Source organism: Lottia gigantea, assembly GCF_000327385.1.
Source record: "Lottia gigantea unplaced genomic scaffold LOTGIsca_20, whole genome shotgun sequence".
Taxonomy (NCBI): Eukaryota; Metazoa; Mollusca; class Gastropoda; family Lottiidae; genus Lottia; species Lottia gigantea.
Genome location: NW_008708401.1, coordinates 2,990,088 through 3,009,385, shown reverse-complemented (window position 1 = coordinate 3,009,385; position 19,298 = coordinate 2,990,088). Strand labels below are relative to the sequence as shown.

The 19,298-nt window shown below is 31.8% G+C and overlaps 3 protein-coding genes across 3 annotated transcripts; 2 read left to right on the top strand and 1 right to left on the bottom strand.

The window, feature by feature from the left end:
* The first annotated feature begins 97 nt into the window (after window positions 1-97).
* LOTGIDRAFT_231624 (hypothetical protein) lies at window positions 98-3,771 on the top strand. Its single transcript, XM_009053805.1, has 6 exons — window positions 98-139; window positions 957-1,124; window positions 1,359-1,496; window positions 1,835-1,924; window positions 2,286-2,458; window positions 2,786-3,771. The coding sequence occupies exons 2-6, from the start codon at window positions 1,020-1,022 to the stop codon at window positions 2,877-2,879; spliced, it is 600 nt and encodes a 199-aa protein (XP_009052053.1). The 5' UTR covers window positions 98-139; window positions 957-1,019; the 3' UTR covers window positions 2,880-3,771.
* A 332-nt stretch (window positions 3,772-4,103) lies between these two features.
* LOTGIDRAFT_214325 (hypothetical protein) lies at window positions 4,104-11,227 on the bottom strand. Its single transcript, XM_009053804.1, has 16 exons — window positions 11,077-11,227; window positions 10,806-10,859; window positions 10,443-10,547; window positions 10,128-10,206; window positions 9,818-9,909; window positions 9,460-9,598; window positions 9,121-9,232; window positions 8,856-8,956; window positions 7,227-7,336; window positions 6,800-6,923; window positions 6,540-6,634; window positions 6,194-6,351; window positions 5,891-6,028; window positions 5,329-5,503; window positions 4,978-5,076; window positions 4,104-4,828 (listed from the first exon to the last, which is right to left on the bottom strand). Exons 1-16 carry the CDS (start codon window positions 11,215-11,217, stop codon window positions 4,643-4,645), a joined length of 1,908 nt encoding a protein of 635 aa, XP_009052052.1. The 5' UTR covers window positions 11,218-11,227; the 3' UTR covers window positions 4,104-4,642.
* Window positions 11,228-11,509: 282 nt separating this feature from the next.
* On the top strand, window positions 11,510-16,176 carry LOTGIDRAFT_159501 (hypothetical protein; the record flags this gene model as incomplete). The annotated part of the gene is made up of 4 exons (XM_009053803.1): window positions 11,510-11,604; window positions 12,173-12,235; window positions 12,540-12,738; window positions 15,916-16,176. The coding sequence occupies 4 exons, from the start codon at window positions 11,510-11,512 to the stop codon at window positions 16,174-16,176; spliced, it is 618 nt and encodes a 205-aa protein (XP_009052051.1).
* Window positions 16,177-19,298: the final 3,122 nt, after the last annotated feature.

The following is a 19,298-nucleotide window of genomic DNA, read 5'->3' as shown; positions in this document are numbered from 1 at the left end:
CGTGATCATAACATACGGCGGCAATCAAACGAGCACTTTGTTACTTTGTTATTCATTGTTGTTTGGTCGGAGTCCAGTCGCCGGCCGGTTCACATTGAAAGTTTGGTTGTCAATTTACTTGATTACATTAAAGTTAAAGGTTAAGTTTTGTATACTGATTCGTTTATTCCCATGCTTTCCATTTGAAATTGACAGTTCAAATTCAGCACATCCTTGTCACTCAGTTTGTCTTTTTTTATTAGCCTACTCAACTGTAAAGTCTGACCACAAAATGCACAATGTTTACAGAATCACTTTCTGTCCATCATTTTCGTATGAATGAAGTCTTCGAAGATTGTTTGTTGGTTGATGCCAATTGATAAAAATTCTAATACTAGGAGATATGAAGTCAGAACGGTGAATTTTCAGTCAGATATATGGGTCAACTTCACAGGAAAGATGTTTATTTCGAACTAGAAATATGGGTCAACTTCACAGAAATGATGTATATTTCAAACTCAAAGACCCAAGCTTGTGGTGAAGACATTTTAAGTCCAAGACAAATAATGCATTTGAAAATATGCCATTGAAAATATGTAAATTGACAAAAAAATTTGAAATAATGCCAATTACCTAAATTATACTAATGACCTACCTCTATGATGATAAATATTGGCATAATGAATTCTAGGTCAACTATGACCTCACAAACTACCCAAATACAGCCTAGATCTGTCCATAATCATTATAATTCCATGGTTATATTTAAGTTATCCAGGAGGTTATACATTTTTGTTTTCTCTTCCATCTGGGGCATTGCATTATATCTAATATGGAAATTGATTTATCAGCATTTTAAAACTTCAGACTTTCATTTTAGAAAATAGCAAAAATTTGTATTCAACTCTTATATTTTGACTTCCTCTCTTTAATTAGATTTAGTGGCTTATTAATTTTATTTCATTTTATTTTTTCAGATTGATGTCAGGCTGCTAAAATATATATTATAATCATTATCATCATCAACATTCACATTCACAATGCCTTTAATGCCATCACCAGAATTTGGTTGGTCACTCAGCTCAGTGTACAGCAATAAAAGAAAATTACAAGAACAAGATGATAGCTCAGACATGGAATCATGTGTAAGTATTTTATTAAACAACAATCTCTTTATACCATCAGATGAGCACTGCTCTGATAAAGGTTGCATATCCAAAAAAGTTTGTCATATACTACTTTGCTATGTGACTTAATTTGAAAGTTTTTTGGGATTAAAGCAAAAGATAAGAATTAAAATATTGAGTTATTCATGTGTGATTATTATTTTATGCTTTAAAGAAAATTTACAGGAACGTCCAACTATTTAATTTTTTCAGGACCTTTCAGCAGCATCATCAAAACGTCATTGCCACTCACAAATGAACCCAGAATCTCATCATATGAACCAAGTGGAGATCAACCATAACTCTGATTTTCCTAATTTAAATAATAACAATAATAATATCAGTGCAGAGGTCAGAGGCTTCTTATTTCATTCTCCATTATGTTTGCTAAATGCATGATATGCTAAGAACAAATTTCAATGTGTAAACAACAAAATACGACATGAAATTTGAATGTTGCCAATAAAGACTGACTCTGTACTCAAAAGCGATGAGAAAAACTCAATATTAGTTGTTACACTTTTTAAGTAGATTGTGTTTATTAGGTTTTGGATATTTGTCCTGGGACAATTTCTCTCGTTGTACACTGTATGGTGTTGCCTGTCTTCATTAGCCCAATTGAGTGCAGAAAAAGAAGGACATCAAACTCCATTCGTTTCATTTAAAATTTTGTGATATTTTTATTCTAGGATATTCATGGCTGTATGAAAGACATTGTCACTGTTCATCAATCACAATATTTATTAACAAATACACCTGAATCTCAACCTTCATCACAGGTAGCCCTTTTTTTTTTAAATATATGAAATAACAGATAGAACTCATTATTACTTATCTTAATCCCCCAAAAGGCTCAAGATTACAAGTCTTTTTTTTTTGTGGAAATATGCATTATTTCCGTGTAAAAATGTAACTTTGAAAGAATACTCTTATAAATTTTATAAAATGCAGGATTTAAGGTCTTTGTTTTCAATTTTTTCTGGGGGCACCTAACCTCATGACTCCACTAGAACTTATTTGAATTGATTCGAAAAAAATTGAGTACTAGCCCTCTCCTATCTAAGTTCAATGCTATGTGCTATTGTGCATCTTGACACTGTTAAGCTGTTATATGATATCTAATGCTATGTATTGTTGTAGAATGATATGATAATGGACCTATGTGATGAAACCTATTCTAATACAACATTAGAAACTGAGGCAGAAATAGAATCTATGGACAATGATTATGTTCCTGATAGTTCACAATATAGGCAGCCACTACACCAGCATAATGCACAACATCTACAGCAAACCAATACTAATAATTATGGGTAAGTATCAAAATAATCCTTTAATTGACCCAGTTCAGTTTTCCCATTGGTAATTATTCCAATTAGAGAGTCTAGGTGATTTAAAAACTTATATTCTGAAACAGTTATCCTCCATATTTTAGATTTATTGTGAGCATTAGTGCACCATATTTACAATGTTACAGGATCATCAAACTGTCAAGACTCCTAGAAGACCATTTAGGGATTAGGGGTACCTTGTACCTCTTAAGCTGGATTTTGTAGTCACAGTTCACAACTCATATGAAATGGTGTATAAATAACATATTGTGTATAAATTAGATTATGATGATTTTGTTTTATTTGTAGGGATGAAAGCAGTCCAAATCGTATAAGATCTTACTGTAAACCAACATTAGATTATATGATGGATTTACGACCCTATATATCAGATTATTACTAATATTTTATAGCTGAAAATATAATAAAATTGTGCTTTTAGTTTGTTGTAAACCACCCTGCCTGATATGTCTCATCTTCTGTGAAAAAAAACATTAGATCTTTAAATACTGACTGATATGATGAAAATGTGCTTAAAAACCACCTTGCCAAAATATGTCTCGTATTGTATGAAAAAACATTGATAAGTAACAGACCCTTTGAAAACTGACTGACCTCAAATTCTACAGATTTTGTTTTCTTATAAACTGTTAAACTTATCTATTCAGCCTTGACATTATTTGGGGCATCCTTTTTGGATCGTCTTGAAGTTGATATGCAGCTTAAAAACTTATTGATTTATATCCTCAACTAACACAATTTAGTATGTATGCTTTGTTTAGTAATACAAGATCTTCAATAACTTAATACAAATGTGCTTGATATAATAGTGCCTTAATGCCTTGGTGACTAATTTGATGCAATCTCTAATTTTACACACATATCTCTATTTTTTTATAATTTGTTATATTTGTTGTTTTATGTTTAAATATTGTAATTATAGTTCATAGTTTTTAAAGAGAATTTAAACGTTGTATTTTCATAATATTGTTCAATTGTTTCTCCGCCACACGTCAGTACGTCAGTCAACACGTCATATTGTTATTGCATTATTTCTTATCTCTCAAGTCATAAACTAGTTCTTTGTAATAGTTTGATTTTTTAAATAGTTTTATATGATAAATTAAATGAATCCACAATTGTTTCAATGACAACGTACTGTAGTTTCATTCGTATAAATTTAATACATATAAATGTGCTTTATTACAAATAAAAAATTGTTCAGTATAGACTGTTATTTTACAAAAATAGCTTTATGACTAGTACTATATTTGTTGAATAAAAATGTTTTTTCAAGATTTACATGATTTAATTATTTCTTTCCCAATTGTATTTATCTGTTACTTCCTAAAAGAGAAGTAGGTAATCTAAATGCAGTTGGCAGAATGCTGACCCAATATCATTGTTACATCACATGATGTCATGGTTTCACCATGCACAGAAATGATGATTGTCATATAAGCAATAAGTTATATAATTTATAGATGTGTATACTGGTATCAAAGGCATTTATTAACTCCAAATTCTCATAATTATGATATGGCAACAAAATTTCTCAATCAGATATTCTAAAATTTGGAAGGGGAATGATGTTTCTAGACTTTTTCAGATAAATAATTGATCTTTTAGTGATAGAATATTTTAATTTCATATTAATTAATTAATGTCATGATTATTTATAATTAACAAACAATACATCAAACTCACAAAGATGAAGCATTATCAAACAAGTTATAGGAGTCTGTAGAATCTTACAAATGTACAAAAAATATTCCTGCCCAATTTTGAACAATGAAATAAAGTATCTTAAATAAAAAATCACTTGAATTAACTTCGCAAGAAATTATTCAGTTTTAAGTGATAAGTAACTATCTTCAAGAGAATATTCTTTACAATCAGGATCTCTCGAACACTAGTTAACAAGCTAGACATTCCCTGACCACTGACTATTTTGTGGTAAGACTGTCATGCACCACTGGCCAACAATATTGATTTTTATAAATTTGGACTTAGGCAAAAAATAAAAAATGGACCCACTACAGTTACTGTGATATGGTTATATTTGGCAAGGATGCTTAATTGAAGTTTCTGGCAAAACCTACTACAGAATTAATTTTAATTACACATTTAACAAAAATACATGTACTAGCTTATATTAATAAATCATTATATAGAAATACTGCCCTCTCTAAAATTAGTTTTTCCTATATAGGTATTAACAAGTACAGCACTACCATTTTGACTTTGTTTTAAGGCATCTTGAAGTATTTCCTTTATTTTATCTTCATTAGACCTGTCTAGTTTATACCCTTTACCACCATAGCCTTCTGCTACCTTATCATACTCAGTAAACTAAAAAAAAAATATAGGGATTTTCGTTTTGAACACAAATTATACTAAATGGATATTGATATCTAAATTTTGGCCAATAAATTTCTCTTGACATTTGAAATATTTGACTTGATTCTGAGGAAAAAGGGGAAATATCAAATTATACTCACTGCTAGTTTACAAGCAACAGAACTATGTAATAATGGTACTTGATCTCGTTCTATTTGTGTCCAACCAGCATCATTACCTACCACTGATATTATTGGTAGCTACAAATATATCAAATTTGCATAAATAAAATGCGAACACCAGATAGGTTTTGATAATCACATCAACAACTACTATAGGACCAAATTTTAAGGCACCTGTCAATATTTTGTTTGCTTCCATTGTAAAAGGGGCATTTATGTTTTACAGGGGGCTTTGTTTCAACAGAAAGTGGACTAACCTTTATTTATTTATCAATTTTCATTGAGATCAGTCTCCCTTAAATGACAGATGTAAAATGGTCAAAATCTAACCTTATGTCTTGTATATGTATCATATTCAGCAATGCTATATCCTACTGTACCATCACCATAAATAATCCATACATCACTTTCAGGACGACATAGCTTAGCTCCTATAGCAAATCCCCCACCAACACCTAATGTACCAAATGCTCCAGGATCTAACCAAGTAAGTGGTCCTCTAGGTCTAAAAATATTATTCAAAAAAATTATTCTATCTTTTTAACAAATTTAAAGAATGACAAAGATTAAGGACATGCTCTGCACACACTGCTACCTATCGAATAACAATTTGTTTGATATATCTGAGGGCAGATTCAGAGGCGTCAAGAACTTGTCTGATATTAAGCATGCTTCTGTCACACTTGTCTCATGACAATCCTTAAAAATCAAGTAAACTCTGATTCCATGTCATAATGACTTCTCACTAATTTTGTTATGAAAAGAAGCCAGTTTTTATATATCTCCCATGTTCCTTAAGCAATGTTACATGATATAATGATCATGATATCATAAAACGCTGCTGAAACAACATGTGGATCTCCTGGAGTATAAAATAAACCCTTCAAATTACCTCAGTATATAAGCAGCAGTTGCTACAAAATCCCCTCCATCAGCCACCATAATAGTATTATCATTCATTACATCTTCTACTATCTGTAGCACTTTCAATGGGTTTAAATGTTGATCAGTTCTTTCTTCAGCTTTACTCCTGTAAATAATTTATTAATAGCTGCGTTAACTATATAGATCACTTTGATACATTGTTCATCTCAGTATCTCCTGTGAAAATAAAAGTTTCTGTAACAGAGGAGTATTTTGGAGAGCACATGATAATTTTACATTTTTCATTCTGATATAAACTAATTTTAGTTACCTATTAGCGATCTCCTTCTCTTCATCTCTTGATGTTAATTTTTTAATCCATTCTGAATCACATTTATATTCTGATCCTAGTTCTCTCTGTAACTCAACTATAAAACTAGCTACATCACCCTGTACACCAACTGTTGGTTTCCAAAACATGTCTGAATTCTACAATATACATTAATATCACAGGGACATAATGAACATATTCTCATGTCAAATTTGTTATTCTATGTTATACACTCCTCAGAAACTTGTTTGCATATTCTCATTCAAGATCAATTTCAAACAGAAAACTTATTTGACAACCACTTACAAGGTGAGCTATAACCTTGTTACAAAGTTATAAGACATACCTTATAAAGTTGATTTTTATCTCTATTTACAGCAATTATTTTTGATTTTCGACTCAGTACTCTACCATAGTTCAAGCGGAAATCACAAACAGAACCTATAATTCAAATATAAAAACAATTCTTTACAATTACAACAGCCTAGAGGAAACATGTAGGCCCCTATATATATTTGAGCTGAGAGGAAATCAGTTATAATTTTAATCACACAAAGAGACATTGCCAATTGATTTCTAATATAAATAAACAAATTACATCATTACCTGCTAAAATAACCAGATCAGCTTCTCGTAAGGCATCTCTACGTTTCTGGCGACACTGTATATTACTCTTTCTACCTAATAAACCACGAGACATACCTCCTAGAAAACATGGTATACCCATAGCCTGAAATACAAGATAAAATATATCATAGTTTTACATAGTTTTATGTCAGACTCTTCTGGACCATTTTAAACAGAAAAAGATAGATATGACCATATTTTACAAGGATAACAACTTGTCTACCAGCTGGTCTTTGGCCCAAGCCAAAGCCATGCAGTGTGCAGTGAGGGCATTGTGCTAAACCTCAGACCTCTAAACAAGAGAGCAAGCATCTACCTTGCTGAGCCACATCAGCTTTCTTTTTTTTTCAAATGGAGATTATTTTTTCTAAACAGTACATGTTTTAATTTAGGAATTAATGTTTACCTCGAATGCTTGTCTCAAATGGTTGATATCTGTTGGGGGTAAAGTTGCCTGACTTCCAACTAATATCACTGGTCTCTTGGCTCTTGCTAACAGCTCTTTACATTGTCTTACTAAAACACAACATAAAAAAGAAATCATTAGCTGTGTGGACATGAGTTACATGAGTGGCATCAGATGACTTGGAAAGATTAGTATCCCTTGTGACACTGCCACAGTGTAGATCATATCCTTGAAATGTAATTAAAAGTTTAATTCTAAATTCTTACCAAAAATATCTAATTTAAACACAATTTTTTTTTCAATTACAGTGTAAGTTATTGTCCAAATACGTAATGTCAAGACAGAGTGGAATACAATCATCAAAGATGATATCAAATCTAACAAAAAACAATTACACCATACATTCAAAAGGCAGTCTAAAACAGATCACCTATGATTGGTTGTTTTTATAACAAACTCATCAGACTGACACCTTCTTAATTAGTTTTTACTAATTAATCAAAACATTTAATCAATGTGTGCTACCACTTTCTAATCAGACAAAGGCTCAATAAGACATTGACATCAAAATATGCTTTAACGTTAGATATCACACAAGTGACACTTTTTCCTTGGCATGACATGTGAAAATTCATTCAAATCTGTCAGTAATAGAAAATTGGTATATAAATCCTGGAAAAATGCTAAGGAATCATTCAAAATCATTCCTTCATTAGTAAACTAGCAAACTAAATTACAAAATGGATATGAAACAGCTAATTTTATTTTGTGTTGTTATGGTAACAGTTTCCAGTGTCAAGCCACCAACGTGGTTAAGAAAATCTTACAAATTGGTTAAAACTCGACATCATCATGGTTTGTCTAACAAGTTTTCAAGGCTCCTAATACAGACCTATGACAAAAATTCAACACACAATGGCAGTCTGAATACAGAAGATATTACAGAAATTGAGAAACCAAAAACCAATATAGGCTATGTTATAAATAATGGCAGAAATGTGGAAGAAAGACCAAGAAAAATCCACCATCATGCCCACCCCAAGCATGTTCATGGAAACAGTAAAGTAAATAAAAACAACAACAAGAACGCATGTGGTAAAGTAATGCATGGTGTATGGTTTAAAAATCAGTGTAATATTTGTCGATGTTTTAATGGTTTATTTCATTGTTTACCATCCGTATCTCAAGGCTGCAGTGAAAGAAGACACCCAACCAACTTTCAAGAATATTTTCTATACCCTACTAAGAAATCTACCAAGACAGTGATAACAGTAACATCAAGTGCTGGAAGTGTATCAGGAACTGTATTCAGTATTCTTATGATTCTATCTTTTCTCTTATTGTAAATAATGATTTGTTATTTGTTAGCATTTTTTGTTTATTGTTAAGTTTTAATACTTTGTAAATAAATTACTGTAATTCATTTTCCTTTTCCATTCTTTCTCTGAAAAATCATGCGTCGAATGACAATTTAAAGTGTAGTGCATTCTCATGAAAACTTGGCAGAATGGCAGACAAGGGGAGCAACTTTGGAAGTTTTGAAGTTGGAACATTGCACAAATTCTGATGAAAATCATTAAAAAATTTAACATCAAATTGTTCAGATAAATAATAATTGAGTATTCATACCTTGTGAGTGGCTAGCCATGGGTATATCTACTGGTAATGGACCAGTTGGTCGTTGTTCAAATGCCCCAGCATATAGATTTGATAAATGATTTCTTAAATACCTGCAAACAAGTTCAAACATTCTAAGTTTCAATCCATTTGAATTAAAAAGCTTTCCAACTAAATAGGGCATATAAAAAGCTCTTGTGAGCACCCCAACAACAAATGCAGAAACCAAATTCACATTTCTAGCACAAACACAGAGTCATACAAATAGGGTTCTTACCATTGTATAACTTTATCAACCAAACCTTTCCCAGAATCCTTGATTCCCATTTGATCCTTTACTAGTTGATAGCTATATAAAACATCTATAGGTAATTCAACAAATACTGGACCTGAAATTACCAACATTCATTAGTAAGAAGACATTAAGGCATTATTTCCCAAAGAGCAGGAACATCCTTTCCTATTAGCAAATACAATCCATTTTATGCTTGTTATATATCATTCATACTGAACTAACAGGGTATGAAGATTCCTACAATGATTCTGAGAGCGGAAAATGAGCTCTATCAGTACTTTATGTCAAAGTAAAGATGTGTCAATAAGTACAAACACTAACCTGGTGTATTAGACTGAGCTATCTGTAAAGCTTGACGTAATGTAGGTATTATATCTCTAACAGTTGTCACTGATTTACAGAATTTACATAATGGCTTAAATAATGACATTTGATCGATATCCTGTAGAGCTCCTCGACCCTTAAAATTAAAAACTATATCAATACATTAGGTCACAATAACTGCAATTGAGCAGCTTTTTATACTCCTGATATTCAAATAGAGACAAAGAAAGGAAAGAATCACCCATTTTTCTCAAAGATAATAATCTAGATTCATGAGGATTCTGAATAATGAAGAGAGATTCATGTGCACTAGTTATATTCTTTATGACACAACTAACAAGATGACAGAAAATACCTTTAATAAAGTAGCAGCAGCCCCACCAAGTAACAGTAATGGAGATTCAGCCATCTGAGCATTCTTTATAGCTGTTACAGTGTTAGTTAATCCTAAAAATAAATTACATGCCATTTGAATATAATGACAAAATCGATATGCAATAATTACTACCTGTCTTATAATCATGAGATGAAAAATTATTTCCCTGACAGGATCTTAAATTGCTATCCATTTGTTATCTCTTTGAATAAGAGTCAGTTATCCAGTCCTTTAATTTTAACCTCATGTCTAGAAATGTTAGCATCTATATTAGATAATGTCAAAATACCTGGACCAGCTGTGACAGCACAAACACCAACGCTACCAGACATTCTAGCTACAGCATCAGCTGCAAATGCTGCTGTTACCTAAATAAACACAGCACATTTGTTATCAAGGTTGATAATATCAAATCCATCAAAACAGACCAATAATACTGGTAAATGAAACACTGAAGCTTCAAACCTTAACTTCGAAATGGATGACTGCGTAAAAAATTATTCAGATATCTCCTGTTTGTGATCACAACTTTTTTTGGAGTCAATTTCATTCTTACAGATCAGGCTCAAGAGAATAAAAACTTTATATAGAATAAAACCGTTACCTCATGTCTAGTATCTATTACTCTAATACCAATCTTCTCACAAGCTACTAATATAGGTGATATATGTCCACCAACTAGGGTAAATACGTACTTCACATTATGGTCCTAAAATAATCATTTCATTAGTCCACAAACTGTTTACCATCTAAGCATTTATCTGACTTATATGATAAGATACAGCCTTTATTTGTATCTTCATCTGTACTTCTAGAGCACTTAATGCTACTATGCAACAATTAGCGCATATTCTCTTAAGGAGTGCTTATATATATATTGTTTATTTGGTAATCTTATTAGGCAGTGGGCCTACTTAATTGTAAATTATTGTTGATAATTTGAAAATAAATAAATTTGATCAGATACCTTCAGAACCTGAGCAACAAGTTCTCCTCCATGCCTTGTGGAATCTGCAACAGGCTAAAATCAAATACATATCAATCAATTATAGTAAGTAAAACTTCAATGACAAATAGAATTGATAGTCAACTTCAACTGAAAGACTCTTTTCATAAGTTCATACAAAGATAGGGCAAAAGTCCATTTCAAGCACATGACAGAGTAGAGTAAACTGAGTTTTGATAGATAGCCTATGACAAATTTCAACGAAAAATGCTTCAAAACTGACAAGAAATACCTTGTGAAGATAATTGTAAATGATGCCAAACTTTCTTAGGAAGAAGATTAATCCAACTGACACAGCCGACACGCCTACAGGCAGTGCATATTTGGAAATATACTTCTGAAGTTCTGGGCAGAATTTATTCCACGACTCCATGATGTTTACATCACGTGATACAAAAGATCAAAGTTCAACTAATCGGATTTTATGGTTCATTCGATACCTATGACAAACTCGTAAACTAACATTTTGGCACTGTTTTTCTGTTGAGTAGTCTGTTTTTTCGCGATGATTTTTTATCTTTTTTCGACGAAAATAATAGAATATCGTGGTATCGAACAGTTATAGTTTTATTCTGAGCTGTATCTAAGATTTTAGCTATTAGAGAATACGTACTTTGAGCGATATCGAATGCACAAGCCGGTAGTTTGATCACGTGATAGTCAAAATGGCGGCGGCAATACAAATTATCAATAAAATTTTGGCTTCTGGAGATCATCATGCTATCCTATCATTAATAAAGGGTTTACGCAATGGAATTGTGTAAGTATGAGTTGCAGTAATTTTAAACCAATCACTTGATTCGCAACGTTTTGGCTGGTAGTTAGTGAAGGTTATGGAAATTATGAAATTCTTCAAATTTTCTCCACCCAGAAGTGTGCCACTTCCAGGGCCAGTGCCAGTGGATTCAGTTTGGTAACAGGCCATAACGACATTTGTTACTTGTGCACTAAATTAGTTATTTCCCAATTGATTGACCATTATGGTTTTTGTTCATTCAATAACCAAGTCATTTTGGACCTTATATTTGTTTATTTCTGGACATGTAGTTTAATGTTTTCCAAAAGGACAAAGTCCTGAATGCATTTGAATTTGATGGCCATGCCCCTAATTTTCGTTGCATGGACCAGAATCAGCTTAATTTGCTTTTTAAACTTCACTGCAACTTTCTGTCTTATCTTGCTTTTGATAAGATCTGTCAATAGTTTTTAGTTTTAAAAGGCTAGATATAAAGTGCAAAAGTGTATTCAAAGTGTTTTGTTATAGAATTATCAAAAGGAAAATATAGGCCCTACTGTTAATATACTGGTATATGTATTGATGTTTTTAGGTATGGAGCTAAAGTACGATTTCCACATGCCTTGGTTATGACATTTCTCTTTAAAAGTGATAGGTAAGTCACAGGATAGTCATTTAATCATCACTTACTTTAAACATTGTGCTTCTTACTTCTATTATATGTCATTCTTACAAATGCCAAGAACTCCTTTGAGTCATTTTCAGTTCATTGTACTCTTGATCTGGAGTGAGTGGCCTTTTCATTCAGTCAGATTGACAGATTTTTTTTTACTGAATTCATTTTTTAATCATTCTCACTTGAAATTATCCTTTTTGAACTTTGATTCAATTTTTCAATGTTGTGAAAGTTTATAGGGACATCAAAAATAATTATCGTAAGCTTGTATTTTCTGTTACAGTTTAAGAAACAAGATAATTGGTATTTTACAAGCAACCTATACCCATTCCAAGAATCTAGGTTTATTTGTACTAGCATATAAGACTTTAACCCTCTTAATGCAGTTTGCTCAAAATGAGAAATATAAACCGCAATCATTTGTGGCAGCATTTATAGCAGGTTATGTGATATTTGGCAGATATAATAAAGTTAATGAACAAGTAAGTAGAACGTGTAGTGTTATTACCTTGCTTTAAATTTATCAACTTGAGAATTGCACTCTATGACTTTATGTTTAAATTTTTTATGTCAAGCTAATTTTAGCATCTTAAGGATACAGCCTATCCTGATTTTTATTTTAATTGTGTTTAATTTAAAGGGATAGTGAAGATGTTTTCTAAATATTTTATGTCTCTCGGGAACATTCATAGCATCAATTTGCACCATTCCGATTTTCAGTCAGATGTCTGTGGTTCCTGCAATTCCACCAAAACGTGTTTTTCGCAAAATATAGTTGTATCACATACGACCTTTGTGATTAGTGACGTCATCAAACTCTACAATTTTACAATCCTTAAACATGGTATACAAATCATGGGAGATAAATCTTAGTTTATTATCAGTTTAATAATAGTGTAATATCCAACTTTAGCCTCTTGCTTAATGTGAAGATAAATTATTGATTCCCTCAGATGTCTGCCTGTTATTTTGGAAGTTGATCTTTCTAATTTAATTTTGGTATAAGTATAGCATAAATCGTTTTTGTGTTATTGTGCTACACTTAAAAAGATTGAGATTTTTGCTTTGCATGCATATATGTTGCTTAATATAATTAAAATTGATTTGATTTATTAGTACATGTAATTTGATGATCAATTTTCATGCTTTGCCTATAAGAATTAAAAAATTCTGATTTTCGAATTCTAAAGTGTTTTATATCTTTCACATGGAGTTTTTCATTATTTATGTAATCATGTTTTTGTGATTTATTTCAATAGAATGTGAAATGATGTAAGTGATGAGTCTTACAACTGTATCATGATTATTTCTTCATCTTAGTCATCAACCAAAAAAACTTCCTTTTCAATTCATTTCACTTTCTACCTTGGGTGGCCAATCAGTAAGTGCCAAGAAATCTACCTGTTTTGAACTAAAGGAACTCTTTGTCGACTTTTTCTTAATTTACCCTTAAACAGAGTAGGGAGAAAGAAAAAGTTGGGTTAAATCAGACATATAAATCCACAGTTCTGAGCTGTTGGTTCCTTGCATAATTCTTGTGTAACAATGAAAAAAAGTAAGAAGGGGGAGATAAAAAAGTTGCAAAATGTCTTTTTGATCTAATTAAAAATTCAACCACGAACACTGTTTCTTGAGGCTTAAGGAGAAGCGTATACCACATTATACATTTTCAGGTTTCCACAGACTTGGTTTATAAAACTTTAAAAAAAATTAGTTTCAGACAGTAAATCATATTATGGTAAATAATAATATGCTCTTTGATTAAACCTTTCATTTTGATGTTCATTTCTAAGCATAGAATTTTTCTTTCTATTTTTCTTAAAAATTTGCAAATGTCCAACTTGAAAATTCAGACAAGCATATAAAATTTGTGACCATGGTCATATAATAGCTTACCAAGAAACAAAATATTTTTTTTATGTCAAATACAAGGTTTTATTTTTGTTATTTTTAAAAATACCTCAGTAATTTTATGAAATGTTTCATTATGAAAGATATCATTTAATACTCCTTTTTTTTTTTCTCACCTTGAAAATATTTCACATTTTCTTGAATATCATCATGAATGTCAGAGCGTTGATGTCACTATAACAGTTGTTTTAAGGTCATTGCTACTCTACATATTACTCGTTTGTGTGTAAACTCTGGTAGCATCAGAAGTGTAGACTTCTTGCTGAAATCTTTTATGAATAATTCAATTGAAATCAAATGTAACAGTTTTAACAAGGAATTTAATGTTTGATACCACAAAATCCATTTGAAATACTTCAGTTCTGCTTTCAATTCGACCATTTGTGGACAAAGCAGGTTGAGCACTTAATTGCCAATATCAAGTATGGAGTTCTTAGATTCTTTTTCAAGTTACAGTCTCTGAAATTTGAATCCCTTTATTCACCTTCATTACCATTTTAATTCAAAATTCAAAAATGTAACCAAGACATTTGACTTTATGTCTGATCTGTAGCACAGCCAAGAATTTTGATTATTTGATGATTCATTTTAAATAAAAATTGAAATTAAATTTGTTGGAATGATTGTAATAATATATGATATAAGTCAGGTAAGTAATAAATAAATAATAAAAATAATAACAGATCTAGACAAAGATGACATACACGGAATGTTTCTATCATTACTTCTTCTCTCTTATTTACTCACATTTCACTTGATAAATGTATTACTACATCATTTCCAGACAACACAATTTGTAAGAAAAGAGATTTATTTTCACCTCCTCTCATGAAATAACTCATTTTTCACCCAAAATCTAATGTATCTGCCAGGTATGTGGTTACCAAAACTCATTTCTTTCTCTGGCTTAGTGGAGATGATGAGCAAAGTAACTGATGGGACCAGACAAATAAATAGTATTTTTAACTTCATTTACTTACTATATTTAGAATCTTGTTATATTCAATGTCTGATTGCATTGTACTCATTGTACATTTGACAGGTCGGTTAGTGCCTGTATCTTTATGGTTGAATCAAATGAAGCTTTAAACATTTGAATTTAGCTTTCAAAGACATGCAATTTTCTTTCTGGCTGCACAACAGAGTTGGATCTTTGATAATCAAAAATGGAGTATCAAAATCTAAAAAAAACTTATCTGTAGTTGTGTTATTCATTATCAAAGTATTGTGATCCACTGTCTTAATATTGTTACTCACTCCTATATTAAAGTACTGTTATCCAATGTTAAACTACTGCTATCCACTGTTTAAATATTGTTATTCACTTCACTGTTAAGTTTTGTTATCTACTGAGAAATTGTATATTTCATTGAGTATTTTTATCCTTTGATCAAGTTATGTTATCCGATGTTAAAGTATTGTCATCCTTTGATCAATTATTGTTGTCCAGTGTCATAGTATTGTTTTCCTCTGATCAGGTATTGTTATCAAGTGTCAAAGTAATGTTATCCACAACTACAGTATTGTTATCATATTTTCAAGTATAGTAGTTTTGAAGTATTGTTTTCAATTGTTCAAGTATTGATATTCACCCATTGTTAAAGTATTGTTTTCCTAAGTGTTGTTCACAGTTGCAGTATTAATGCTTATGCTAAAGATATGTTTTCTATTGATAAAATGTTGTTAATCAGCATGAGTTTAGAACATTAGTAATTACTAAATTGAAATATTTTTTTATCTATTTTCAGATTAACTTATATCTTCTATCTAGAATTCTCTATGGTTTAGCTCAATTAGCTGTTAAAAGGGGTTATGTTCCCAAACCTAAAGGAGAAGTATTTCCAATGTTTGCCGCTATTGTGTGGGGTATAGTGTTGTGGCTGTTTGAACATGAAAAAGACACATTACAACCATCTCTTGCTTCGTCTATGACTTATCTCTATCATGATAGCAATACGTGGCATAATTTAAAGGACTTTCTCCTTTATAATAAACCTTCAAAGAAATAAAATAAAATAATAAGATATTGGAAAAACTGTTACTGTGAATGCTTAAAAAATAGAACTTAGAGCCATCTTGATGGTGCTGTATGAGAGCTTGATTTAGAGGTCATTGTGATCCATCATAGCTGTATGAGAGCTAAATGTAAAGTCCATTTTGATTCACCAAGTTTGAATGAGTTAGCCTTTTTTACAGCTAAAAATATGTTATGTTACCAATTTTGATTGGTCAGTTCATGAAAATGTATCAGCCTTGATGGGTCACAAGCAGTGGCTGATGAGAATATATCACAGACCTTACTCTGTTACTTTTACTCTGGTTTGTAACATTTATATCTTATCTTAAAATGAATTATGTTTTATGATGGTCAGGCAATTTTTTTTAGTATATAAGTCCAATGAGCTATGTTTAAAAACCATTTTATATGCCTCTAAATATTTTATACTATTTTAAATTATGTGTAGACATTTAATTGTACCGATTTCAATTTTAATATGTCCAATTATAACTGTGGTTTTATATTGCTGTGACCCTATCTTCTTCAGCTCTGTCAATAGTGCTAACACACATGGACCATAATTTGTGGCTTTCTCTCTATCAGAGTCTATCTATAAGTAAGAGGAGACAAGGTCAGAGAATGACATTCGGACGGGTGGTTAGGAGGTTGGACTGGAAAAGGTACTGGGATACAGTGGGGAGAATAGATTACAAAAGGGGAAGCAGGGAGATTAGACTGGATGGGGTAGTAGGGTGGACGGTAGGTGAGACTGGTTAAGTAGGGTGGACGGTAGGTGAGAACAGATTGGGGAAGTAGGCTAGACGGTAGATGAGAAAAGACTGACTGGTGAGAGTAGAGTGGGAATGTCGAAGTGACAAAAGGGGTAAGAGGAGGAGATGGGCGCGAGAGGCGGAGTGAAGTAAAAGGGCACTTCGCAGGAGTAGCAGAGACAGTGGTGGTATAATGCTATCATATGGGGTTTTCTTTTATATTGAGAGCCACTTATTGTACCTCCGTGTAATGCTTCGAATTACAGTACTCTGAAGACTTATTAATTGTGCCCGACTTCCATCGTTCTTGTGATTTGATGTTGTCACTGAAACCGGACTAAAATTTGATTTAAAACACTTTCATAATTAGTCACAATGGTCGAATATAAATTGCAAAGAATAGCTTTCCTTGAAGTAAAACGTATACATCGAGTAACCTAATTTCGTGGAAACCTATTATCCGTGGATTTCCGGAAATGTTTAATAATTTACATGAGCGACCTTGCGCGACCTCCGCATTATTTGGTTTTTAATAAACATGGGTGTTCTCTACAATATCAGCTAGTAGAATGAATCCAGTAGTTGCAAGCAAGGTAAAATGTATTAATGTATACTTTGACAAATACAAAATGGCGGATTTCAGTTATTACCAAACGTCACCATTTTTTATCGGCCGAATTTCCTTATAATCCCTAGCCCTAATCGGAATTCCAAGTGTCGTCTGCTAGAATGTAGTCCAACGAATGAAGTCACGTGATTAAGTAGCGGATTCCGTGTAAGCAAAAAATTTCTATGGAACACAAAGTGGACCATATTCTTATGTTGTTTCAGTGACTTTTAGCAATAAATCACACTACGTATCTTATTTTGTCACTCACTATTTTTTTTTTTAAATCGTGGTTCTTTTTAAGGAATTGTCACTAGTTATAATGAATTGATATTAAAGATAAATACTAAGAGAAGTTAATTATACCACCCGGTATCCATACAACGTGTTTTTCTAGACTTATCTATATTTCAAACATTGTACACGAAAATAGGTGACGCATTCTGCCGCCGTTGCCAGTTGGTTGCGCATGAAATATCGGTCAAAGTGAAGAATTCATAAAGAAAATTGAAACAAACAAAATTTAAATATTTTGTAGAATTTCTGAGGAAACATCCAAGACATAAAAAAAAATTTCGTGTTGAATCCTTATATCCACGAAAATAGGTTACACCACTGTATAAAACGTTACTTTAGAAAAAAATGGATTCGTATTTAATAAAAATTCGTTATCAATTCAAAATCTTCTGAAGTTAGACTACTAATGCACATCGCCAATGCCGTCTAAAATGATATTATGATTATGATAACTAATCATATTATAATAAGATACAATGGATCTAGCTATTTCGTACTATGTTTGCAAGTGGGGAATACGCGCGTTGCCTTGTATTAACATATTTGCAAAAATTCTCATGAAAAATATTTGATCGAGTCTCTTAACTGTCTTTTGTCGTATTTTGGAAACATGGAAAAAAATTGGTTGCTGCTTCCAACAGAAGCAGCATCTTTTCTTCTGAAAAGTGAGACTGTTTACTGAAATTTAGCTGAACCGTGACAGTTTCAATTTAAAACTATTACCGCATGTTATGTACAGTTTATGTTTATGTTCTCGGACTATAGTTATGATTTGAATGATATAATGGCAAATTGCATGTTAAATGTTACATAATGTTTCACCAACACTTGAGATAATTAATAATATTGACATTCCAACTGGAGTATTTTACATGATAATATGCTAGCCTCTTCACAATGTTTCTGAAATGTTTATATTGGATGGACAGAAAACACTACAACACCATGCAAATGTTGTGAGAAAAAACTATGAATGAAGTACTTTGGTTATAAGCTAAACTTTAAACTGACAAAATGATGTCATTATTTGAATATCTTCTCATAGTTCTTATACTAATCTACTTGACCTACATGGATTATCTTTCCCTTAAAACAGTTTAATTTCTGTGAGAACCCCATGTGCAGGGTTTCTAAATTTGCACAAAGTTTGGGTATATTCTTGTGTTCAAACACCAGCAGATTTTGAATATTGTATTTATATAATAAAGTAATATATGCTTTGAACCATCGGCCTCTTTTCTCGGCTGTGGAACAATAGCCTAAGAAAGCAATTCACAACATTCGGTAGTAATCTGAAGAGCAGAATTTTCTAGGTGGACCGTTCGAAATGGAAAGGCTACAAATCAAGTTTAAACCAAAGACAAAAGACGGAACAGATCCTTCAGATGGACCCACATCGAGGTTGCGACTGTCAGACTGTAATGACTAAGAATTATACTTTAAGTACACAATCTGAAG